The sequence below is a fragment of the Lissotriton helveticus genome, chromosome 8 (assembly GCF_964261635.1).
Source record: "Lissotriton helveticus chromosome 8, aLisHel1.1, whole genome shotgun sequence".
NCBI classification, from domain to species: Eukaryota; Metazoa; Chordata; class Amphibia; order Caudata; family Salamandridae; genus Lissotriton; species Lissotriton helveticus.
The window spans coordinates 73,777,105-73,804,493 of record NC_136069.1 but is presented as its reverse complement, the minus strand read 5'-3'; the positions used below and the strand labels follow the sequence as shown (position 1 = coordinate 73,804,493).

The 27,389-nt window shown below is 49.9% G+C and overlaps 1 protein-coding gene across 6 annotated transcripts in view; it reads left to right on the top strand.

The window, feature by feature from the left end:
• The window catches only part of LOC144771467 (potassium/sodium hyperpolarization-activated cyclic nucleotide-gated channel 2-like), a 1,987,727-nt gene that overhangs the window by 862,138 nt on the left and 1,098,200 nt on the right, over positions 1–27,389 (top strand). For all 6 annotated transcript variants that reach the window (XM_078655897.1, XM_078655894.1, XM_078655895.1 and 3 more), the window contains exon 3: positions 6,170–6,277. In XM_078655897.1, the coding sequence (XP_078512023.1) occupies positions 6,170–6,277 (108 nt within the window). The remainder of the gene's footprint in view (positions 1–6,169; positions 6,278–27,389) is intronic.

Genomic DNA, 27,389 nt, shown 5'->3' with positions numbered 1-27,389 from the left:
CATGTAGTTACTGCTTTACCCGGGTTAAAGTTAAACAGAGCCTCAGCATCACAAAATGGATGCTGCTGCCACAGACACGAGTCTGACCTCCTGCTGCTGGACGAAACTCCGGCAGGGGAGGCCTGGACAATAGGTTTCCTGCCTTGGGAGGTGCCAGCACCTCCCCAGACAGGGTTTTAGTGTATTGGGGCAAGGAGGGCTGCAAAATGAGACACTGCCTGGGGCACACAAGGTGTTCCATGCATAGCCCGGTTCAAACCAGTTGCTGGGGCACTCCAGCCCCAGCTCTGGCGCGAAACTGGACAAAGAGAAAGGGGTGTAACCACCCCCTTCTCAAGGTCCACCCATAGGAGGGAACTAGCAGGTAATCCAGCCCTTAGTTTGGTATAAAGTTAGGAGCTGTGTCTAGAGACATCAGATTACTCTGGAAAGAAACTACGATACAGAACTCTTGGACTTCGACATTCTATGCTGACTAGAAGACTGAAGAAGATCTCCCTGTGGTCAAGGAGTGACCACCCTGTTCAAACAGGCACCACCAGTAACTTACCGGTTTGCTTTGTCGTCGCTCCAGCTGTAACCCGACGACTCAGCGACTCAGAAACTGGACTTCCAGACTTCTCCTACTTCGATCCACATCCACTGCAAAGCTGAGACCCGTGGCGGACACTGGAGACGTGGGACCGGTTATCTTGGACTACCTGCACTTTGCTAATTGTGCAACAACCGAGGCACCCTCACAGTTGTGCATTGGGGTAAGAGAAGCCCCAGACCCGAGCAGCATCTGCACCAGAGCTCGGCCCTCCACACTCCACGAGTGCAGCGTGGGGCCCGCTCCTGCATTTCAGCTCGACACGTCTTCCCGGTTGCTAGTCCGTTGGCTAGTGAGCCCCCTGAAGACGATCCTTTGATTTACCAATGCTTGCCTGTTTGCTCTGGGCTTGCTTCAGCTTCCTTCCAAAAGAGAAGTGCCTCAGATCTTGCTGGTCTGACCTGAAGCGAATCTTCATTTCCTGTGTGGGTTGCGATTACCAAGGCTTGTTGGGTCAAATCCGGATACAGACACCTCAGTCAACTCGAGCCTTCGTGGGACAGCTCGACTCCAGCTCGTGGTCGTTGACGACGCCTCCTGGTCCTCGTGGCTGCAGAGACAAGCTTCACCTCTTCACCTGTTTGCATCGCGACATCAGCTGGTTCCATCCTGGTTCCTTCCTGGTCACTGGCTAGTGCCCCAGACTCTGTCCCCTCTGCTTTCAGGTTCTTAAGCTCCTTGATCCACCCTTGGATCCACCCGGACACTCTTCCTTCGGCCGCCTGCAGCACTTCTTTTGCAGGTCTCCATTGAAAGCATCGACGAAACCCGACACGAAAAGACACCTATGCACCCGGCTTCCCTGGGTGAGGTAACTCGAGTACTCCGGTGCTCCCGTGGGTATCGACTATCCAAGTGTCCTAGCTTAAAGGGGTTTCACCGTAGTCCACTCTGAAGTGTCCTTAATCAGTAACTTTGTGACTTCTTTGTCCTCCATTGTAAATCAGTGGTAACTTGCGTCTGTGTTCCCACACTGCATGCGTCTCCCGTGGGTCTCCTACTTCCAAAACTTTGATCCCTTGGGCAGAATTGTATTCGTGCAACTTATAGTATGCTTAATGAGTACTTTGTAACGTATCTCAAACTGTGACCTCATAAAGAGTGCAGAGGGGTTGTATTAGTAATAAATACATATATATTTGATATATACCTTGTGTGGTGTCCTTTCATTTGATATTCAAGGGATTATATATGGTAAAACAGCTGGCTTCACATGCTCTCTGAAGTTTTAGCCTAAGACTGCTTGTCCATGCTACCACTAGGATAGCTGGTCTATAAGGTTGACTTTACAACCATCACCATAAGGGTCGTTTAGACTGGTGCAAGTTGCCCACTAGAATAGTGGACAACATATGCCAGGCTAACTTCTCACACTTGCTCCTTTAACGGCTCGTGATACAGTGAGTCATAGAACCATTGGAATGTCTTCTTGATTCCAGGTTGAGCATTCACTTGCGGTTATATTGCCTCAACTATCATCATTACAAGTATATTTTTTTATACAAAACAATTGGCCTAGAGTTCAGTTTTTGAGTGTGTGAGACCATTTGCTGACTGAGTGTGTATATCAAATGCTTTATACTGTCCTCTGATACTACCCTACTGCTCGACCAATCTACAACTTTAAAGAATAAGGTTCTATCTAACTTTAGCCTCTGCCAAACCTCTGGAGACCCTTGGACTCTATACACACTGTACCTCACTGGTGCAGTATGTACTGCACAAAGAACCTGCCAGTCTACTCGATCAAAGGCCTTCTTTGTTCCAAGGGATAGCTGGCAAGCCAGGATGTCTCGCTTTTGGACCTTTTCAATAAGATGGACAATTCGCGGAACATTGGCAGCTCCCTGACGGTGGTGGATGAAACCCACCTGGTTGGGATCGATCAGATCTGGGAGGTAAGGCTCAAGGCGGCTCGCTAGTATCTTAGTGTATATTTTGTGTCAATGTTAAGTAGCGCGATGGGCCGGTAGGGGGTGCATAAAGAAGGATTTTTCCTCGGCTTTGGTAAAAGCACTATTTCAGCTTCTGACAATGTGGGGGTAAGGCCTGTGGTCTCTGAGAATGTATTAGAGGTGAAGCAGGTGGTCTTGAAGTTGAGGAAGAAAGGTGTTGAAAAAGGCAACCAGGAGGCCATCCAGTCCTGAGTTTTATTTAGTGGGAGTTGTTTCAATGCTCTTTGAATTTCGTTCAAAGTAATTGGATCCTCCAGCAATTTCGCATGCTGAGGATCCAGAGGGTCTGCAGTGTATAGTTCAGTGTAAAATGCAGCAAAGACCTGACCCTTGTACCGCTCGGATGTGACCCAGGTATTGTTCATGCGTTAGAGACATGAGCTTTAGCAACCTGGGCCCTGAAACGATGTGCCAGTACAGCCCCCACCTTGTCACCCCTCTCAAAGAATCTTTACTTAAGTGACATAAGAGTACGTTCTGCTTTATTAGTGCGAAGCAGTCTCAATTTACCCTGAAGCTGGCAAGTTGTTTCTTGAGTGTTATAGAGGGTGTGTCGTGATTCTTGCGTTCCAAGGCCTTAATGTCATTAGTTAAGCTATGTCCAACTAGGTGGGCTTCTTGGAAACGGGTGAATGCTGTAGAGGAGATAACACCTCGGATGGTTGTTTTAAAAGCATCCCACCGAATTGCTGTGGTGGTTCCAGGGGTGTGTTCACTTCAAAGTAAGCTGAGATCTCCTGACAGACTTCTGCCAAGTCTACTGGGTGTGGGGTAATTTTTGTTGCAGTCCCTTGAGGCTGACCCCCAGGAGTGATCCTTGTAGATTGAGTTGTAAGTGTACACATCACAAACTGTACAAGATTTCTATATAGTTTTATTATCGGTTTGTGAAGTAGATGTAAGTCTGCTGCTGGCAATGTGTCAATTCCTGGATGTGGTGTGTAAGCATCTAGGACCCGCCAAGTCGCTCCGTCTCTGCTTAGCGGACCAAGCCTCACTTTTTCTGGGGTATGGGGGAGGGCGCCTTTAAACCAATTTATATGTTCTCGGTAAGTTAATGGGACTTCTCTGCCCTTGTACGGACAGTATTCATCCGGTATTTCACCTGGAAAATAACTATGGAGTACTTGCGTGTGTGCGCATCTGCAGGTGGAAATCTAGCCCAAGAATAGAAACCTCTGTTCTGTATGCCTTGTGTGCCTAAATCATGAATGTGACTGTCCCACCTAATGATGAGAGACTATAATTAGCTAATTTTATAGTAAGGGCATTTCTGCAATCATCTGAAATGTTATGAGCTCCTTCAAGCATGAGCACCACTCGTACCAGCTTCTCCATTTAGAGACATTATGAGAGGAATTAATTATGAAAAGAGATAAGGTCTATGCAAAAGGTTTGGAGAATATAATCCTTCCAACTTAAACAAACCTACACTTAATACATAGGATATACCTACTCAGCATATTTTTCCCTTCTCACCCCAGACGTCTCGGGATGAATGTGAGTAGGGGTCTCTGAGAAGGCATGACAGAACTACTCAGACTTGACCGTTAAATAAGAACCATACCAAAGTAGGCGGCGCCATGTCGTGTAGTTCCTAATATTTAATAGGATCTTCATGTTTAGATAACATAAACTAAGGGATTAGTGTTCAGATTGACTCCAGAAACCCCAAAGGATATGTTATCTTTTAGACCAGCTAGCCCACAGTGTCACCATAAACCCCCTAACCTTACCAAGGAACTAATAGTTTTTGACAACTGTCGAACATGACAAGCCTTGATCTTTCAGGGATCATGGAAACAGTACAGCACTTTTTGCTCATTCTATCGTGTTAGCTCAGTCTCAGAGAGATATACAGAATAAACGATAGGGACGTTTTCAATAAGCATTTATTGAACCAGCATCATGCTAGGATAAAACATGTTTGCTGCGACAATCATTAGACAGAAACAGATATATAAGATATCTAAGATTACAAGCACCAACAGAGTAAATAAAAGTTAGAACTGTACCATAGCGCTAAAACAGTAAATATATGCAGGCATATTGGTACATGGCAGTAATCAAACGTACTGCTAAGATTCAAACCCTCTCTAAGTGTACCTAAGTGTACCTAGCATGTATGTGGGTGTTAAGCCAAGAATCCTCATGGAAAGAGCCATCCTCATTACCTGATGGAAGAGAACAAAGGACCCCGTCTTAGTCGCAAGTCGGACACCCCACAAGGGATGTCAGACGACTGCATGCTGGAGTTTCTGTGTGCAGGGACTTCAGCGTCGCGTGTCAGCTTGGAAGTTTCTCCTCTGGTTGCCCAGTGAAGATGTGGTTCTTTTATACCCGAAAGGTACCTTTAGGGTTTCTACCTAGATGTGTAATGGTACTGTGGGTCTGTCGTTCAAGGATGACGATAGTGGTGACTTTTGTACAGAGTTATTATACAGAAGATGGTAATCCTGCTGTGCATGTCCTAAGCAGGGGATTAAGATATGATACTAAGAATCCTCATGCATAATAAATGATGCTAGTTTTTGAATAAAACCACACAACACCTATTCAGCACATAACTAGTCACACCTAGTCAGCGCCAGAACTGTTATGTAGGGCAAGGTAGGACAAATGTAAGTAAAAGGTCATGCAGCTACCTAGGTCAATATTGAGGTACATTGGGGCTCATAACAATAGGTTTTAAGTGTAGTGACCTCAGATATAGGGAAACCTATATCTGTCATGAGAGGTGCAAGCACCATCTCACTCAGGCTGCAATGGAAGGACTCAAGTCAGAGTTGAGGTAGAGTCCCATGGGTGGCACAATACATGCTGCAGCCCTGGTGTACCTATGCCCTGGGTACCTTAGTACAATATGCTAGGGGCTTATAGGGGTACACAAGTAGTCAATTGTGGAGGTACAAAAGTGCGTACCAAAGCCATGTTGGGAGAGAGAGCACAGATGATGGGGGTCTTGATTAGCAGGATTCCAGCAACCTACAGTCAAAACACACTGACACCAATAAAAAAGTGGCGGTAACCATGGAAGCAGATCCTACTTTCTTTCATATACCCTCGTGCATAGGATTTGTGAAAAGGAAGTGATGAGGAGGTATTGATTTGATAAATCTCATTACTCTGATTCTGCTTGCCCTACAGTAACCGTCCCAGGAGAGTTCTGGGTAGAAGATGCCCTGTATATACTTACCTATAGATGAAGGAGCAATGTATCTGTTTCCAGGATGAGAAACACTTCATGAGTTAGGACTAGACAAGGAAGTAAAATTGGCCTACAGGTTAACTAATTAATGTATGTACTCCTCCAAAAACAAAAGAAATGTCCTCTATAACTCTCCTTGCATCCCTTACACTGTCTGTCACCGCCCTATTTTGCTATGGAGAGTCTTGATTGTAATTTTGGCTTCAAAGTTTAAGATTTTTTTTATAATGCATTTCAACATTTGATAAAAAGTTTAGTAGCATTACATTGTAAAATTAAACTTGCGAGTATAATATACTTCTAGGCATGTTACATTTTATTCATTAACTTATTTGATGACATTATCAGGTAGGTTTTTATTTTGAGAGAACCATCGACCTAATAACTTTGTTTGCTTTCTCCTTTTATTTTCAGGTGATAATCCTGAATCCAGAACGTATTCGAATGGCCTACCTCAAAACATGGTTTATAATAGATGTGATATCCTCCTACCCTGCTGATTACATTGCAGTAATTTTTGAGGTAAATATTCTCTATCTAGATTCATGAAATGTATTTGTATGTAGAATAGAGATTTTTTTTGTTTCTGTCAGAATTTTTGTATAGATTTGAAATAATCTGTCTCATTAATTGCAATTTGACATAATTTACAAACACTTAATTATGATATTCTATCAGCCCTGCCTACTCGTTTGTACTGAAATGTATGTCTCGGTAAAAGGATCGAAACACGGGAACTCTCCAGCATTGAAATACCAGGTACATGTTCGAAGAAGCAGGCCAGAGTAGAGTCCCATGAGAAGCCATTTTCAATGAGCTTCTAAAATCTGATTCACCGGGTGTCAGTTTCAAATAATTTCATTTTTTATACACTTCAAGACTTAATAGATCCACCATCACATTCCAAAGTAAATGAACAACACTGAGACTGGGAAGGATATGTACAAACAAAAACAGTTTTGCCTCTAGTTATGCTTTTCTTAGGTCGAGCCCTGAGCCAGCACGCTAGCGCTGCTCTGGGGTTGATCTGGGGCAGTTCAGTATGGGAGAGAAACCCCGCCCACTACCCCGCCCATAATTTTCATTAGCTTTTGTGTTTGTGCTTCTAAATGCTGTCTTCTGAGTAATTATGAGGCTTGTTCGTCCCTCCTTAGTACGTCCATGTCATCATTTGATTCCTCCCATGGATACTGGCCCCTTTACTTTGTTGTTGCACATACCTGTTCCATTTAATTTCTTGAGTTTCTCCGAACTCAAGCACGACGACAAGCTTCATTCAGCGGCTACGCCCACTTCAATTTTCAAGGCAGCGGGACAATAACGGCCGTTTCCTTTCCAACCTCGCCACCGCTGGTTTTAGCCGTCACTCTGCTCATTTTCAAGCAAACACTCGTGTTTGTGGCAGCATCCACCTTGCGGGAGTGAGCAGGGGCGCGCCACAAGCACAAGTGCAGTGCTTGAAAATGAGCAGACTGCGAACGCACGCACCCCTCCCGGGCTCATGTTTTTTTTCAAGCGCCCCCTTCCGCGTTTTACCTTGCATTTGCTGTATGTTGTTAAACTTCCCACGAAGTCGGAGCCGTCCGCTGTTCAGTCAGTGCCTGTTTCAAGTTTAGAACGAACCCCGAGCCTGTACTGTTGCTGTTGTTGGGGTGCAGAACCCTGGCTTCGGATAATAAAATAGACAAATTCGAGGACGGCAGGAAGGTAAGCTGTCAAGGGGGAAAAAAAGTCTGCTGTGGGATATTTGGTCCCAAAGAAAGCTTATATATTTCAGCTATTGTTCACTTCCGAGTTATAAAGGTGCTTCTAAGCACATCTGAAAGAAACAGGTTAGTATTAGATTCCTTACCTTGGAATATCCCCAGGCGTCAGACTGGATCCGGAAACTTTTGCCTAGCAGTACCCCTGCGTGTCGGTAGGCGTCGACTGCGGCTCCGCGTCCGTCGTCGGCGTCGTGGGCGCCGGGATGACGTCTCCGGAGTACTTAGATGCCAACCTCGCGCGCTGACGTCAGTTCTTCTTTTTTCCGCGCCAGCAAGCGCAGATCCGAAAAAAGTGGTACCCTTAGTCAATTTTTGACTAAACTTTTTCGATCATTTTTGATCTATTTCGAAGTCTGTACGACTCCGACGGTGCCGGTAGGGATGCCCGGGTTCAAAACCTGCGCCGACTGCGACCGACTGATGTCGGTTACCGACCCCCATCGCCAGTGTCTTCATTGCGTAGGTTTCGACCACGACAACAAGGCCTGCTCCGACCTTCGAGCCCTGACGTCTAAGGCTAGGCGGGAGCAGTCCCGCAAGCGGCTTGAGCTCCGGCAGTTGGCCCTGCGCCGCTCGAGGTCCCAGTCTGCGAGGAGGTCGAGGGACCGGTCGCAGGGTCGGAGCCACCATGGCTCCGGGAGTCGTCCACGGTCTTCGGGCTCCTCAGGTAAGCACATGAAGTCGAAGAGACGTCTTCGCTCTTCCGACTCCCCCTGACGCTCGCGCGATGCGGCCGGGGGTTCGGGCGACACCACCCGCGCGGATCCGCTGGAGCCGCGGGCGTCGCGGCCTGCTTCATACCCGACGGTCCCTGGGCAGCACACGACGCCGGAGGAGATTGAGGCCTTCCTCACGGCCATGAGGTCGCTCACTCCTCCGTCGGGCTCCGCGGCGCCTGCGGGCTCTGCGGTCCCGACTGGGAGTTCCAGCGGGTCGGGTGCTTCGGCCCGACGCCGTTGGGTGCTTCGGTCCCAACGCCGCCGGTGACTTCGGTCCCGGCGCCGCAGGCTCCCGCAGGATCCGGAACCGGGCCCCCAGAGTATCGCCCCCGGCGGCGCCGATCCCTCCCTCGATTCGGGTCCGGCGCCGGACCGGCACCGCTCGACGCCGTATCCGACACCGCTTTGACATTTCTACTTCTATGATCCGGCCCCATCCTTTGGTCCTGAGTCTCAGGAGATTGGTGGTGTGGGAGATTGGGAGGGGTCTGAAGACCCTCTGGCACGCGAGTGCCAGTCTTATCAGGACTGGTCAGGTGAGCTAGGGGACGCCAGTGGTCTGGACACTTCGCCAGACACTGGCTTTGTCTCCCCTCCTACCGTGGCTACGGAGGAGGGGGCTGCTTATTGTGGTGTTGACGCGGGCAGCCAAGGCCTTGAGCCTTGAGCTCCCCGTCGCGGCCGTGAGGACTAACCTCCTCACTGAGGTCCTTAAACCGCAGGCAACCTCGGCCGAGCCTCTGCTGTTGTTTAATGAGGCCTTGTCTGACGTTCTTCTGGGCACTTGGTCCAGGGCCGCTACAGGTCAGCCTGTAGATAGGAACGTGGCCAGACGCCACCGCGCAGCTCCGGGTACCCTGCTTTCTTGTCCACCCACCCACCCCCGAGAGCCTGATCATCCAGGCCTCTAACTCCCAGACCGCATTCCCGACGGCTCCCCCCGATCGGGAATCCAAGAGGTATGAGCAGTACAGGAAGAAAGTATTCTCCACCCTGAGTTTGGGATTGCGGTCAGTCAACACCGCATGCCTCTTGGGCCGCTACACCACTCTCTGTGTGACCCGGTCGCGGACGTGCTGCCACAATGTCCGGAGGAGGTCCGGACTAAACTCACCCATGCCCTTGCGGAGGGTTGAGATGCGGCACGGTACTCCATCCGGTGTGGGCTGGATACCACGGACTCACTGGGCAGAGCGATGGCGATTCGTCGCCACGCCTGGTTGAGGTCCGCCAACTACTCGGCTGATGTCCAGAACACTCTTATGGACATGCCGTTTGATGGCTGTCGCCTCTTTGGCGACAAGGCAGACCATGCACTTGAGCACTTTAAGGACTCGAGGGCTTCGGCCAAGTCCTTGGGCCTCTCGGCCCGCGCCAGCCATCGGCTGCCTTTCGCTCCTTTCGTGGCCAAGGAAGGGGCGCCCCCACACGTGCAGCCAGCCACGGACCGCAGACTACCGCCCAGCGCGGTGGCGCACGTGGAAACCGCCGTGGCGGCGGTCGGGGACAACGGTCCGGTCAGTCCACTCCTGCCCCTGCAGCATCCGCCTCAAAACCTTCCTAGTCCGAGCTTTCAGGCCCATGTGACGCCAGTGGGGGGCAGGGTTCGCCATCACCACCTCCACTGGCGCACTGTTACATCGGACAGGTGGGTGCTGCAAATCGTCTGAAGGGGCTACGCCCTCCCCTTCGAGGCGACCCCTCCAGCCATGCCACCGCAGTACCACCGCGTGTCGGGGATCACTTGGCACTTCTCCGAGAGGAAGTTGCGGCCCTCTTGGCCAAGGGGGCCATCGAGCGCGTTCCTGGGCCAGAAGTAGGGTGTGGTTGTTATTCCAACTACTTTCTGGTACCCAAGAAGGGCAAAGGGGGCCTACGCCCTATCTTGGACCTGCGGAACATCAACGGCTTCCTCCGGCAGGAGAAGTTCAAGATGCTGACACTAGCTCAGGTCCTTGCTGCCCTGGACCCAGGAGACTGGATGGTAGCGTTGGACTTGCAGGACGCTTATTTTCATATCCCCATCCTGCCGGCCCACCGGCATTACCTGCGGTTCACGGTAGGACACGAGCACTTTCAGTTTACCGTGCTCCCCTTCAGCCTTACCAGTGCCCCACGGGTGTTCACAAAAGTGATGGCGGTGGTCGCAGCTCATCTGCGCAGGTTAGGGGTTTCAGTCTTCTCCTACCTCGACGACTGGTTGTTGAAGGCGGGCTCGCCCCAGACAGTCCTCAGCCACCTCCAGACTACGGCCGACCTCCTGCACCTGCTGGGGTTCTCCATCAATGTGCCGAAGTCACACCTGTGTCCCTCTCAGAAGCTCCTCTTCATCAGAGCGGTTCTAGACTCAGCGCAGTTTCGGGTTTATCCTCCCGAACAGCGGGTTCGGGATATTCAGGCTCTGATTCCGACCTTTCAGCCGTTATCCCGAGTCTTGGTCAGGTTGACGCTGCGGCTTCTGGGGCTGATGGCCTCCTGCATCCTTCTGGTGCATCACGCCAGGTGGCGAATGCGGGCTCTGCAGTGGGACCTGAAGTTTCAGTGGGCCCAGCATCAAGGCAACTTGTCTGACCATGTCTTGATCTCGGAGGGCACTGCAAAATCGTTGCAGTGGTGGCTCATGGACCGCGATTGGGTCAGCGGCAGATCCCTCTCCCTACCCCAACCGGAGCACGTAGTTGTGACGGACGCGTTCTCCAGGGCTGGGGGGGCCACATGGGAGAGGCGGAGATCAGAGGCCTCTGGTCTCCGGCGGAGTCCCGGCTCCATATCAACCTTCTGGAGCTGCGGGCGATCCGACTTGCACTGAAGGCATTCCTCCCCTCTGTCCGGGGGAGTGTAGTGCAGGTGTTCACAGACAACACCACCACCATGTGGTACTGCAACAAACAGGGCGGGGTGGGGTCATGGACCCAATGCCAGGAGGCTCTGCGCCTCTGTCCGTTGCTGGAACATCAGGGCGTGACCCTGGTGGTTCAACACCTGGCAGGTTCCCTGAACGCAGGGCGGACGAACTCAGCCGTCGGTGCATGATGGATCACGAATGGCGTCTGAACGCGGACGTGGCGCAAGGCCTCTTTCAGCAGTGGGGAGAGCCTTGGTTAGATCTATTCGCCACCGAAGAGAACGCGCACCCGCTCGGCGACGCTTTTCGTCGCGAGTGGAGCTGCGGTCTGATGTACGCCTTTCCGCCTATACCACTTCTGCCCAGAGTGCTGAAGAATTTCAGGCGCGACCGGGCCAAAGTTATCCTTGTGGCTCCGGACTGGGCACGAAGATACTGGTATCCCGAGCTACTCAGTATGTCTGTCGATCCCCTGATTTGTCTGCCTCTTCAGGAGGACCTTCTGTCGCAGCAGGGGACGGTCCTCCACCCGAACCTGTCCAGTCTCCAACTCCATGCTTGGAGATTGAGCGGCGACAGTTGAGGCCATTTGACTTGCCTCCTGAAGTTTGTACTGTGATTCTGGCAGCCAGGCGTCCCTCCACAAAGTCGGTATACGCCTGCAGGTGGAACAAATTTGTGGCATGGTGCACAGCAAAGGCTGTGGATCCTCTCTCTGCACCCCTTTCTGAGGTTCTCCTCTTCCTTCTTTCTCTTGCCCAGCAGGGCTCTGCTCTGGGCACTATCAAGGGTTACCTTTCTGCCCTTTCCGCCTTCTTAAGGCTACCTGATCAGCCTTCTTTATTCAAGTCCCCGATTGTAAATAGGTTCTTGAAGGGCATCACTCATATGTTCCCCCCTGTTCCTTTCGTGATGCCCCAGTGGGACTTGAACCTGGTTCTAACTTTTCTGATGTGTGCTCCTTTTGAGCCGCTTCATAACTGTCCTCTCCGTCTTCTTACGCTTAAGACTGCTTTCCTGGTTGCCATCACCTCGGCCAGGAAAGTGAGTGAGCTCCAGGCTCTTTCCTCTAAACCTCCTTTCCTTTCTGTCCATCCGGACAAAGTTGTGTTGCGGACAAGACCCTCTTTCCTGCCCAAGGTAGTCACAGCCTTCCACATCGGGCAGTCCATCACCTTGCCCACCTTCTTTCCACCTCCGCATCCCTCGAAAGAGGAAGAGAGGCTCCACCGCCTGGACCCAAAACGTGCGCTCTCCTTCTATCTGGATAGCACTCGCAAGTTCCGGGTGGATGACCAACTCTTTGTTGGTTACGTGGGCGCTAAGAAAGGTCGGGCGGTGCACAAGCAGACGATCTCTCGGTGGGTCGTCTTGTGCATCAAGGTATGCTACTCCTTGGCTAAGAAGGAGCCTCCTGTTGGGCTGAGGGCCCATTCCACTCGGGCCACGGCAGCTACTACTGCCCTGGGCCGGGGATTCCCCTTGCAGGACATCTGTCAGGCAGCTACGTGGGCCTCACTGCACACGTTCGCAAGACACTATTGCCTGGACAGTCAAGTCCGGAGGGATGGCTTCTTTGGCCGTTCCGTCCTCCAGGACTTTCTGGTGTGATTATTGGCCAGAAACGCAGAGCCTTGATAAAAACCAACACTGGTGCCATGAAACTAGGGCCCTGAAAGGGATGACCTTAACCCTAGATATCAGTTCGCAGAACGGGGAGGATGGGTTGGTCGGTAAGGAGTCTAATAAGAACTACTGTTTCTTACAGATATATCGTTACCGAAGGTAAGTAACTTGTGCTTCAATGCCAAGCAAATGCGATCCTCCTTTCCAGTGTCCTGAGTACCATTTAAAATAGCTCATATGATATAAATTCAGATGCACAGCCATATAATATATTTAAAAAAATATATTTTTATTTGCATTTTCAACCAATACAAAACAACTAGCATGTCACAGTTAGTCACACCTGCGCCAAAGCACCCGTCCACCACCCATCCCAGAAGACACATCACCCCCTTCTTTCCATGAACCAGGAAGACGCATGGCCCCTTCATAAGTTGCAGATTTGGCAGGCTCCCTACTTGTCTTTCCCAAGGGTCGGAGACCCAGGCCCAGTGGTCCCCCAGTCCGGAGCCGAGTTAATTCCAAAAACCATGGTATGCTAGTCAGCTCCCAGACCACCATCCAATCCATTGTATTTTCTCCATTTCCCCCATATCTCACGAACTTCCGGGGGTGACCATCTCGCTTTGTATGTAACCCTTTCTGCCGCCATATACATATCTATTAAACTCCTCCTTTCTCCTAGTTTGTTGAGGTAGCGATGCCCCCATGTGCATGCCACATCTCTCTTCACTACCACCAAGGCTAGTAGCGCAAAAATAAGCTGTGGGTGACCCCAGTCAACATCGCCAGATATGCCCAGCAATATGAATTTGGGGTCTTGAGGGAGTGTTTCGACTAACCCCTTACTCAGTTCTCCCACTACTTGTACCCAAAATGTGTGGATGACGGGGCAATCCCAGATAGTATGGTAGAAGTCCCCCCGTGGCAGTCTGCAACACAGGCAGTGCGGTTCGCTGGCTGGGCACATCCGGTGGAGTCGGACCATGTCAAAATACACCCTGTGTAATATCTTATATTGAATGAGTCGAAGGCGGGATTTAATTGCCACCTCCCTGTGGTGCATCAGGGCCGCCTCCCAATCCACTGCTTCTAACGTGCCCAGATTCTGCTCCCATGTTTCCCTCAGTTTCCCCAGTCTGTCTGGTATGTTATTGTTCAATGTCCTGTAAGTTAGAGAGACTGCCTTGTTGGGTATCTGCTCTTGCAATAGGCATTCCTCCAGCGGGGCATAGTCGGCAGGGGAGAGGCGAGCGAGCTTTCGGCTGTCCAGGTCACAGTTGCGCATATTTTAAAATTGGAGTGGAGTACAGTCCAAACTCTGTTGCCAGTGTCCTGAAGGGTTTGAGTTCTCCCTTCGCCACCATTTCGCTTAAAGTGGAGTTCCCTCAAACAGATGCAGTGCCAGATCTGTGTCTGCTTAGTCGGTTTGCATGTCCTGCCCATTGCCTTAGCCACCCTGTCCCAAACTTCCTGGGTTATTTGCGTGGCCGGGAGTAAGCGTTTCCTACCTTGTCCCCCTATAGAAAATGTAAGCATGAACAACGTGCCATATTGTCCCTCTCTAGTCTATAGGAGGGGTGATCAACCAGAACGTGGATCCATTCGTTCACCGGTGCCAGATGCTCCACCAAGTAATAGACCTCAATGTCCGGCAGGGATATCCCTCCATTATATTGGTTCCGCTGCAATGTATCTAGGGCGATCCTTGGTTGCTTCCCGAGCCACAGCAGGGAGTGCAATTCCGTGTCTATCACCCGGAATGTCTGTCTGGGGAGGGGGAAATACTCATTTTGGAGGGCATACAGAAAGCGGGGCAAGGTGATCATTTTGAACATCGCAGCTCGGCCAAGGATTGTGAGGGAGAGTGCTTTCCACCTCTGAGCGTCAGCTGCAAAGTTCGTTATGACCCGCTAGATATTGTTTTGGTAGGAGAAGTTTCTATCTGTGGTGTGATAAATCCGCAGGTACGTGAATCCTGTCTGCATTACCTGCAGGGCCCCGGGGAGAGGAGGCCATCCTTCCCGGCTCGTGGGCTATATAGGACCGATTTATGCCAATTTATAGCATAGCCAGATAAGGAGCCATACTTGCCCAGGAGCTCGAACAGTGTGAGGACTGTGACATCCGGTTGGGTAACATATAATAGAATATCGTCTGCATAGAGCGAGATCTTTTCCTTCCTCACGTCAGACTGTGTAATCTAAAACCCCTGTATCTCTCTTGTCTGCCGGATCTCACATGCCACTATTTCTATTCTGAGAGCAAATAATAGGGGGGACAATGGGCATCCTTGCCGGATTCCCCGTCTAATGGGGAAGTTGTCAGACAACAGACCGTTCACTTTAACCCGAGTTTGGGGGTCCGCATAGAGGAGTCCAACCCATTGTGAGAAGTTGGCCTGGCATATGCTGTCCACTATTCTAGTGGGCACCTTGCACCAGTCCAAACAACCATTATTGATGGTAGGTTTAAAGACAACCTTTATTGAAAGCTATCCTAGTGGTAGCTGTGGAGAGCACACTTCAGGCTAAGTCTTGAAGGAATGTAAGGCAGCTTGTTTTACCAGTCTATAATCTCGTGAATTACCAAAAGAAAGACAACCACCCCAGGTATTTATATAAAATATATGTATTTATTCTAAACACACCCCTCTAGTCTCTTTATGAGGCTAGAGGTAAAAGTACAATACAATAACTTAAATAGCACACAGTAAACTAGCACAGTATACGTTTTGCCCTAGGGGCCTCACAAACCATATACTAAGAAAGTGGTATAAGTACCGCTGTGAACATAGAGACAAGGACTAGGGCCTGTAGAACCGCTGGGGCAACCAGGAACCACCCAAGGTAGGGACGCAGGAGACCCACGGGGGATGCGTGCAGTGTCTAAACACAGCCGCAAATCACCATTGACTACTATAGAGAAAGTTACGGTTAGATTTTTAAAGAATAAGGACACTTAGGAGTGGACTAGGAACAAACCCCTTCAGTACTGGACACTTCGAGAGTCAAGACCCACTGGAGCGCCAAAGTACTCGTGTTACCTTACCCAGGGAAGCCGGGTGCATAGCTGTCTTTTCGTGTCGGGTTTTGTCGTTGTTTCCTATGGAGAGCTGCAAAGAAGTGCTGCAGGCGACCAGATGAAAAGTGTCCGGATGGATCCAAGGTTGGATCAGAGATCTGAAGAACCTGAAAGCAGAGGGGACAGAGTCTGGTTCACTAGCCAGTGACCAGGAAGGCGACAAGAAGATGCCAGCCGATGTCGGGTGATTTCAGGTGATGTAGGTGAAGCTTGACTCTTCAGCCACGAGGACCAGGAGGCGTCGATGACAACCAGGAGCTGGATTCGAGCTGTCCCACGTTGGATGTCGAGTGCTGCAGCGTCGGTATCCGGATTGGACCCAACAAGCCTTGGCAACAGCAACCCACGCAAGATGCAAAGATTGGCTTCGGTGCAAACCAGCAAGATCTGAGGGACTCACTCTTTGGAGGGGAGTCAGGGCACGTCTGGAGCAACCAGCGAAGCCCAAGAAACAAAGTAGTTTCCTTAGTGGGGACCCACCAGTTGACGGACCAGGGATCGCAAAGGTGCCTCGAGCAGGAATGGAGGAAGCGGGCCCACGGGACACTCGAAGAGTGTAGGCCCTCAAGCTTCGGTGCAAGAGGTGCCCAGGCTTGGACTACAAGTAGCCCAATGCACAACTTCGGGAAAGCTCGGGAAGTCGATGCACTAGCAAATGTGCTGCATGTCCAGGAGTTCCGGTCCCATATCTCTCGGGATGACTACAGGTCTCAGCTCTGCTGATATCTCGTGTCGGCCTTGGAGATGTCTGGAAGTCCGTGTCCTGTGTCGCAGATTCTTCGGCATCCGGCGGGATCCAGCGGGAGCCTCGAAAATGCAGACTGGCAAGATGCTTCTTTGGTGCCTGTTTGAACAGGGGAGACACTTCTTGACCCCAAGGGAGATTTCTTCAGTCTTCTAGTCAATATAGAATGTCGAAGGTCTAAGATATATGTTGCAGAGTTTCGTCCAGGGTAATCTAAAGTCCTAGGGACTGGGTTCCTATATTTATACTAAGTTTAGGGGTTGGACTAACTCTAAGGTCCCACCTATGGAAGGACCTGGGCAGGGGGTTGTTACACCCCTTCCCCTTTGTCCAGTTTTGTGCCAGAGCTGGGGCTGAGTGCCGGTTTGAACTGGGGTATGCACAGGGACACCTTGTGTGCCCCAGGCAGTGTCTAAAAAGCAATCTCTGAATGCACCCACCCAGCCCCAATACACTAACGCCTGTCTGGGGACGTGGTTACACCTCCCTGGACATGAAACCTATTGTCCAGGTCTCCCCTGCCGGAGTTCGTCCAGCAGCAGGAGGTCAGACTCGTGCCTGTGGCAGCAGCTTCCATTTTGTGATGCTTGGGCTCTGTTTAACTTCTACCGGTTAGACCAGTGTGTGCATGTCTTCTCCCTCTGGCGGCGGGGGGGAGTATTCCAAAGTGTTTAACACCAACTACGATATGTTTTGATGCAGTCATTCCACGTTGGCAGTAACCGCAAGGTTATAATGCACTTAGGAGTATATGGTATGGCTGTATCATAGAACAGCTATAAGGAAGGGATTCCGAAAGCTGCAGAGGGGCTCAGCTCATGCTTGGGCACCCTCTCACACAAAACCAAGCACTCTGCCTTCAGGATTGACAAGGCCTGCCATAGGAGTGACTTATAGGTTTATATGTGTCTGTATATATAGGTAGATATAGGTATACTATATCTAAATAAGGGGTACAAGTAACACCTTACCCAGGCTGCAGTAACAGACCCGTGGTGCCATTTTGGAAGGCTTCCCAGGGGTAGCATAATACATACTTCAGCCCAGGTCTCTGGGGTACCTATGCCCTTGGTACCAAAGGTACCATATACTAGGGACTCATAAGGGTTACCCAGTAACCAATCTGGAGTGTACCTAATGTACATGCAATCAATTTAGAGAGGGAACAGCTAGGCTGGGGTCCTAGTTAGCAGGGCCCCAGCCTTACTAAAGTCGATAAATCAGTGAAAAACAGCAAAAAGTGGGGGTAACCATAGTAAGCAGATCCTACTCTCCTACACCCATTGTCGATATTTGGGACCAATGCCAAATTTGCCAAACCTCTATGTTAACGAGGGAGATTGGGCAGTAGGATGCGCAGTCTTCGGTGGGCTTTCCCGGTTTGTGGATGGGAATAATCATAGCCATCCTAAGATCTAAAGACAGAATACCATTGTGGGCCACGTCACGAAACAGTGCTAAGAGATGCACCGCTAGGAGGTCAGGAGTTCCTATAAAATTCCGCTGGAATTCCATTCGGGCATTGGGATTTCCCAGGGCGTAATTTGGTTATTGCATCTTTAAGTTCGGTTACCGTTATGTCCACTTCCAGTCCCTCCCTCTCGTCATCTTCTAGGCATTGGGTTTGAATAGTGTCTAAATATGCTAAAATCTCCGCCGGGGTACCCAGCTCCCTGACCTCATGAAAATCTTTAAAATAGGCAGCAAATGTTCGTACTATTTTTGCATCTCCCTTTTGCGTCCTTCCCTACTGATCCACTATGCTTTCTATCCATCGGGCTTCCGCTTCCTTGCGGCTGAGACCGGCCAAGAGCTTGTCAGACTTATCTCCCACATCGTATAGCCTATGCCGGGTCGCCTGCATCTGCGTTTTAGCCTCCTCTGTAGGTAGGGCTCTGTAGTGTTGTTGCGTGTCTGTCAGCTGACGGAGGACCTGTGAGTCTTGTCCTGCAAGATAGCGTTGTTCTAGTGCCAGAATGTGAGTTTCCAGAGTTATTAGCTCCTCTTGTGCCTTCCGTTTTTCCCAAGCTATTCAGGTTTGGACCCAATCACAGAGCACTGTCTTATAGGCTTCCCACACAATACCCACAGCCATATAATATGGACATACAATGAATTCTTATTCTTCATTGATATCCCAAATGAGATCACGCAATGGATAGTTCAGTTTACCAGACTTTAAAACATGGTATGGACGCACTTCACTGGCGATACGTGACAGTGTCTAGTATGGCTCCACGTTTTTTTTTTTAATAAGGTAGAATTGTAACATTTCATTATGGCATTCCAAATGGATATTCTTGCTGCATGTTTCCGTATATTTATTCCTCGGAGCTTCCCGTTTAGAGCTTTGACTCAGTTCTAGTTGCTAGATTTGACACGCCTCCCAGCAATGATCCTTTTGTATTGCCCTCTGGGGCTGGAAACTAAATGTATTCTTACTAGATGTGATTAAGAGTACTTTGAGCTTTCTTTAGTGCAGCGCATTATGTCTCTAGAAACTGATTAAGCACTAGAATTCCTTCGCGTAACCCAGGAAGGCCCAGTGACTTGAACGCTGAATTGATTATTTGAATTCTGTTGAGGCCTCCTCTGTTACACAGTCATAAAATGAATATAATTAAATTGGCTAATAGACAGTTATTATTTACAGCGCTTAGAAACGGTAGAAGTACTATTTAAAAAGCAGTATAATCTTTTAATTCTGGGCTTGTCCCGAAGCGGTCGCTCACCCATGCTCCCACGCCTGCTGCCAACTTGCCTACCTCAGTGCTGCCTGCTACCCTGCTGGACCCGTGATCGAGCGCACTCCCTCAGCGCCTGGTATCGTTTCCGCTAAGCGCTATCAGTGCCCTGCCTGCGCTACATTGATTTTACCAGTTCACTTAGCCAGCCTGTTGGGGAATCTTAATTGTAGAAGCTGCTTGCTTTTGGTGACGCTCGCGCTGCTCTGTGCCTGATAGTGCTTTTCAGTAGGATTGCATTGTGACTGCCGGCCCTCGGCTGTGCCCAGTTTCGTTTTTCCAGTTAAGAGGCCATCTTGTTGTTGTTGTTGGTCCACTCCCAGCCCGTAGCTCCCCCCCCGCTCCCGCCTCCCAGCTGACCCTCCCGCGCCCCTCCTCCATCCTTTTATGTCACATGCCTTTGCGCGCAGCGTTCACGCGCTGCGGTCGCGCCGAAGGTGCGCCAAAGGTAAGCCCGTCTACGCCCGTCCGCGCCTGGACCGCGCCCAGAGCCAGACCCCCTGGTCCTCGCCTCACCCATCCTCCCCGCATTAGATACAACACCTCCTCCCTCTTTGCACTCAACACCGGCCGGCACACTAACTGCGCCCAAGCAGCACCAGGACACACCCATGGACCCTTCACCTGCCTCTCCTGCAAATTTACCTGCGTCAATTCCCAAACCAAATCCACAAACACCAAACCGAGAGCCAACACCAACCACATCAATTGCATCCTTCTCAACACCCGCTCGGTTCACAAACACTCCATCGACCTTTGGAATCTACTCGACACCATCTCTCCAGATGTCGCCTTCCTAACAGAAACCTGGATGAACGCATCTTCAGCTCCAGACATGACCATAGCCATCCCGGACGGCTACAAGATCATCCGTAAGGACCGCCCCATCCAAACAGGAGGAGGCATCGCCATCGTCCACAAGAACACCATCCGCGTCTCAACCAGCTCAGATGACAACTTCGCTATCGCCGAACACCTTCACTTCCAGATCCACACCGACCCCAAGACAACACTTAGGGGCACCCTCCTCTACAGGCCACCAGGACCCCGTACAAAATTCAGTGAAGACATCACTGACTTTATCTCCCCTCACGCCCTCCCTTCGGAAGAATACATTCTACTGGGAGACCTCAATTTCCATCTGGAAAAGAGCAACGACAGTAACACCACCACCCTTCTGGACAATCTCTCCAATCTCGGACTCAAACAACTTGTTAACACCCCCACTCACTATGCAGGACACACACTCGACCCTATCTTCACTTCCAGCAAGCATATCTCCTTCACTCATACCACACCCCTCCACTGGACGGACCACAGCTGCATCCACTTTATTTACAATAAGACCTCGACCCACAGCCACCCTCAACCAACTCTGCGAAGAAATTGGAACAAAATCACCATCGACCAGATCTCAACATCGCTTCTTCAAAAACCCCCTGCCTATTCAACGAACCCTAACCAAGCCGCCATCAACCTCACACAATGGTTAACCCAAACCGCCGACAAATTAGCACCCTTGAAAAAACATCAAACCAAGCAAGGTAGCAAGAACGCCCCCTGGTTCAACGATGACCTTAAGAAATCCAAGAAGCTCTGTCGTTCCCTTGAGAAAACTTGGAAAACAGACCCAAACACTATCACCCAAGCCGCCTTCAAAAACGCCACCCGCAAACACCACCAACTAATCCGGACAGCCAAGAAATCAGCGCTCAAAGACCGACTAGACAACAACGCCCACAACAGCAAGGAACTTTTCAACATCATCAAAGAATTCACCAACCCCACCGCCAGCTCTAACGACATCACCCCCTCTCAAGTCCTCTGCGACTCCCTTGCCTCATTCTTTCATGACAAAATCGCCGACATCCATAACAGCTTTGACAACACACCTATAAACCAATCCACCCCACTCACCTCCGAACAGCCACCTCCTCCGAATATCCTTCTCAAATGGAACCCAATCAACACAGAAGAGACCATTCGCCTGATGAACTCCATCCACTCAGGATCCCCTACTGACCCATGTCCCCATCACATCTTCAACGAAGCAGACTCCATTATCGCACCACATCTCCGTGATGTCATCAACTACTCCCTCAACTCCGCCACCTTCCCGGAAAGCTGGAAACACGCCAAACTCAGCGCCCTTCTGAAGAAACCCACAGCTGACCCCACCGAACTCAAAAACTACCGCCCCATCTCGCTCCTCCCATTCCCTGCCAAAGTCATTGAGAAAGCCATTAACAATCAGCTCGCCACCTTCCTCGAAACCAACAAATCACTCGACTCCTCACAGTCTGGCTTCCGAGCCAAACACAGCACCGAGACCGCCCTCATCGCAGCAACAGACGACATTCGAATACTACTGGACAACGGAGACACAGTCGCCCTTATCCTCCTCGACCTCTCCGCAGCCTTCGACACAGTCTGCCATAGCACCCTGATACAACGCCTCAGAAACATCGGAATTCAAGGAAAAGCATTGGACTGGATCATTTCGTTCCTCGCTGGAAGAACTCAGAGAGTCCGCCTCCCCCCTTTTAAGTCAGAGGCCTCCGAAGTCATCTGCGGCGTCCCACAAGGATCATCACTCAGCCCCACCCTCTTCAACGTCTACATGAGCCCCCTCGCAACCATCGCACGTCAACACAACCTCAACATCATCTCCTACGCTGATGACACTCAGCTGATCCTCTCCCTCACCAAAGACCCAAACACCGCCAAAATCAACCTACACGAAGGGATGAAAGAAGTAGCCGAATGGATGAAGCACAGCCGTCTGAAACTGAACTCGGACAAAACGGAAGTCCTCATCTTAGGCTCATCCCCCTCCGCCTGGGACGACTCTTGGTGGCCAACGGCCCTAGGAAAAGCCCCCATACCGACGGACCACGCACGGAACCTGGGCATCATCCTGGACTCCTCACTCTCGATGACCAGACAAGTCAACGCCGTCTCATCTTCATGCTTCAACATCCTACGCATGCTCAAAAAAACATTTCACTGGATCCCCACCGAAACAAGAAAAACGGTCACCCACGCACTGGTTACAAGCCGTCTGGACTACGGAAACACCCTTTACGCCGGTTCCACCGCGAAATTACAGAAAAAACTCCAACGCATCCAAAATGCTTCAGCCAGACTCATACATATATATATAATATATGTAATATAACGCTATATAAATTCTGACTTGACTTGACTACTTATTATTCATCCCCCGCACATACCACATTTCCGCTCACCTGAAAGACCTTCACTGGCTCCCCGTCAACAAGAGAATAACGTTCCGTCTCCTCACCCACGCACACAAAGCCCTATACGAACTTGGACCTGATTGTCTCAACACGCGCCTTTCCTTTTACACCCCTACCCGCCAGCTGCGCTCGTCCAACCAAGCCCTCGCCGCTGTTCCGCGCATCCACAAAGTCACCATGGGAGGAAGATCCTTCTCCTACTTAGCGGCCAAGACCTGGAATTCCCTTCCCATCCACCTCCGCCTTACTCAAAACCACCTAGCCTTCAGAAAACAACTTAAAACATGGATATTCGATAAGTAAACCCCCCCCCCCTTCCTCAAGCGCCTTGAGACCCTATGGGTATGTAGTGCGCTATATAAATTCTGACTTGACTTGACTTGACTACTTATTATTCATTAACGAATACGTATCTAACTAAATATAAAGTTAAGGTTTTTCCTTTGCATTCTTGTTTATTCCATAATACTTCCAGGACTACAAGTCCACCACCACCACCTCCACCACCACCACGTCCACCACCACCACGTCCACCACCACGTCCACCACTACGTCCACCACGTCCACCACCACGTCCACCACAACATCTACCACCACCACGTCCACCACCACCATGTCCACCACCACCACCACATCCACCACCACCACATTTCAAACGATGGTGCTTCAGGTTGAAGCCACACAGAAGCAACACACAGTCGAGCAACTGCAGCTGCCATAAACATAAGATATCTAATTGGGTAACATGTCTGAGCAAGTTGCGTAACTTCACCCACTCCTGATAACATCACCTCTCTAGAGATACGCACATTAACCGCTGTAATATGAGTCAAAAATTGTGCTATATCCTCTCGAAACTGATTTAATCCTATACAATCAAAAAAAATATGTACAATTTTAGCATTTTCTATCTGACATCTATAATATTTACCATCGTGGGGTCCCCCCCACTTCTTCATTTTAACTGGGGTGTGATATAAGTTGAACAGAGTTTATAATGTTGGGTACGCAAGTTAGCTGTCAACATGACTTTAGCTGCAGTATCGATTGATTGTTGCACATATGTTCCTGTAGTCCCAAATCTTTCACTCCACTTCTCGTCATGTTTCTCTATATCATCACATAAAGTCTCTAGCAAAATACCATATAATGTCCCAATCCTAGCTCTTTTTTTAACTGCCTCTATTAACACATAGGGTGTTACTGCTAAATGTCTGCAATGTTTAGTTAAGTAGTCGCGGATTTGTACAAATTTAAAGAAGTTGTGTTTAGATAAATTATACTGTTCAGCCAATTGTGTAAAAGAGGCAAATCTACTAAATGTTGAATCCCCTTCTCGCGCCATCTATCCATCTTTGCATCCCAAAATATAGCAGGGAATAATTCTATAGCGTTTAAAGGTGTATAATGATTTATATAACCAATCGATACCAATTTGCATATTGTCTTCCAGGCTTTGTATGCTGTAATAAAAATTTTAAACCGTGTCCTCTTAAAATAACTAGGTTAAAAAAACGTAAGTAAAGCCTCACTAACCTGAGTCCCCATCAACATTTTATATATATTAGGCGCTTCTGCATGTTGTACTGCCGCTCCCATCACCAAATACTGTATGTTTTGCAGGAGGCAGGCTAAATAATAAAATGTAAAATTTGTTACTGCCCACCCCCCCCCCGTTCTAATGGTAGCGTCATGTACTTCGAAGCACCGCGAGTTTTTTTTAGCCCCAAATAAATGTATCAGCAAGGGATTGCAACTGTAACAATTGGAGGCGTGTTAGCTCAAGTGGAACAGTCCTAAAATAGTACATTGCCTTAGGAAGTATACACATTTTGAGCACATTGCACCTCCCTACCATTGACAAATGCAAGCACTCAACCCGCTCCAATTGTGGCCATACCGAAAATACTATGTCTGCCGAATTAACATCCACAATCTCTTGGAGTGTCATCCTGATTATAATGCCCACATATCCAGCTTCTTGCATAACCCGTGCTTCTCCTGGACAAAGTCCTTCAGTACAGGCTATCTGGGTTTTAGATACATTCAATTTCTACACAGTAACTTCACAGTATCTCTGAGTTAAGTTCTCAATTTCCCTTACTGCTTGCTCTGGGTCAGACATCATTACCGCTATATCGTAAGCGTAAACAAGGACACACACTTCATGTTGCCCAAGTGTCATTGACTGTATTTCATTGGTTGTTTCCAGCAGAATTAACAGTGGGTTAATGTAGATGGCAAAAAGGAGGGGCGACCATGGACAACCCTGCCTTGTTCCCCTGGTGATATTTACATAATATGATTCTCTCTCATATTTTAGCCTGAGGTCTTTTGTACATAGTTTGTATAGATGTTATATAGCGGGGTCCAAACCCCATCGTTAACATAACGGCCCAAAGGAACGGCCATGAAACACAATTGAACGCTTTTTTTCGGCGTCTAATAAAATTATACCCATGTGCTTTTGCTGTACACTGGCATAGTTTATTGTTGCGATCACCCTTTGTATATGATTAACCGTGCTCCGACCTGGTATAAAACCATGTTGGTACTTGGATACTAGCGGAGTTATTACTTGGGCCATCCTAGTTGCTAAAGTTTTTGAATATAGCTTGCCGTCTGCATTTATTAAAGATATGGGTCTATTCGACCCAGGGAGCCTCGCAGATTTATCTTTCTTTTTAGAATCAAACATTTTATTATGCGGCCAGTCAGCATCATACACAGCCCAGCTGCCTACATCGACTCGCCGGCAGGGCGTAAGCAAGCAATAAGTAAACACAGCGTTTGGACCTACAACCCGGAGGGTGGTCCTGCGTAGTAAAAACCATAGGCACCCCCCACCGGCAAAGCGGAGTCCGCAATTTTCATAGAAGAGAAAACCAACAAGAACCAAAAAGGAAACAGAGGAAACACCCCCCAAACCCCCTCCACCCATTCCCCCCTAGCCGATCCCCCCAATCCCCCGCCTCCCTCCCTCCCCACTCCGCATCAACCATCAGCCAAGCTAAGTGCATCACACACACCTCTCTGACCCAGACAGATCCGTCCCTAGACACTAGGGCACCGGTACAGCACCCATCGGACCCAGGGGAATGAGCTGTAGGATTTGTAGGTACTTCGGACATGTAACTTCTCTAAGCTCCTTAGACAGAAGTCGCTGAAACGGGGCCCACAGAGGAGCATATTCGGACCCTCTGCCATCCATATTCTAGGAAAGACGTTCCATCGCCAAGGCATGCCACAGGCGCATCAACCAGTCACGCACATCCGGGACGTCCGGGGAGCCCCAGCACGCCAGCAGGACCTGTCGTGCAGTCAGTAGTCCTAGAGCAATTTGTCGTCCTAGCAGCGTGCGCAGTGGAAAACAAGAGGGATGTGGGAGGCCTAGCAGTGTGTGCTCGGGGAGCCTAGGCAACGTGATTTGGAACGCAGCATCCAGTTCATCAAGAACCGTTTTCCAGTATCGTTTTAGCTTAGGGCAACGCCATAACAAATGCAGGAGATTGCCCGACATACCACACCCCCTCCAGCAGAGACTGGATTTAGCCTTGTCCCCGGATGCAATGCGCGGTGGTGTATAGTACCAGTACGTCGCCAGTTTGTAGGCCGACTCCGTACCCGCCGTGTTAGCAGTAGTGTGATGCGCGCGATAAAATACCTGTTCCCACTCTCTCTGCGAGAGTGGACGCCCCAGCTCTACTTCCCAACGCACTTGCGCCTTTGTACGCTGCCGCCGCGGGTCACGCAAAATCATGGCATATAGTTCAGAGATAAGGCTCCGATCATCTTTTTTTGCGCAGGAGCCATCGCTCGAAAGCCGTGAGGGAGCGCGACATCAACGCCACGTTAGCCGGATGCGTCACCCAGTGTGCCACCTGCGCGTAAGAAAAACCATCCGACACGTCCAGTAGGGAATGGTCTGACCGTAGCTCCGAAAAAGGGACAAGCCCCTCCAGATCAAAAAGCATACCCACCCTCTTACAACCCTTCTCCCGCCAGCGGTGGAAGACCGGCAATGCACGGCCAGGGGGGAAGGCGGGGTTGTCTACAATCGGCGTCATGGGTGAAGGGAAGGTCGTCCAACCCTTACGGAGTGCTAATTGTTCCCACGCCTTGAGTGTTGGTGATGTCACCGGCGAGGCGTATAGCCCCCATGCCCTATCTTTGCGAGGCAGCCAGAGTTCCCGCCAAATGTTGCAACCCGCCACAGTCTGGTCCATGAACAACCAATGCTTACTCGATTCAGGCCTGTTCCATTCAACCACGAAGCGAAGGCAGGAGGCCTGAAAATAGGCCGTGAGATGGGGGAAGCCCAAACCACCAGCTGCTTTCGGGAGCGTGGTCGTTGCAAACGCTGCCCGGGGCCGCTTGTTGTCCCAGAAAAACCTATTCAACAAGCCCTGGAGTTTCTTCAGAGCTCCCCTCGGTGGTGTGAGGGGCAGCATTTGAAAAACGTAAAGTATTCTGGGCAAAAGAGTCATTTTAATAGCTGCAAACCTGCCAAACCAGGCCAGGTTGAGGCGCGACCATGCAGAGATAGATTTGGTAGTCTGTTCTATTCGTTTGGCGTAGTTTAAGGAAAGCGTCTGGGACACGGTCGAAGCAAGGCGAATGCCCAGATACGTGATGTCAGACTGCGTCCAGCGGAAGTCAAAATCCTGCTGCAGGTCAGCCACTTCCTCCGGCGGGACAGAGATGTTTAAGATTTCAGATTTGGTAAAATTAACCTTAAAGCCCGCCGCGTCATGGAAAGCCCGAATCTCCGCAGAGAGGCAGCGTAAAGAGGCAGCGGGGTTCTGTAGAGCCAGAATAACATCATCAGTGTACAGACTGATTTTA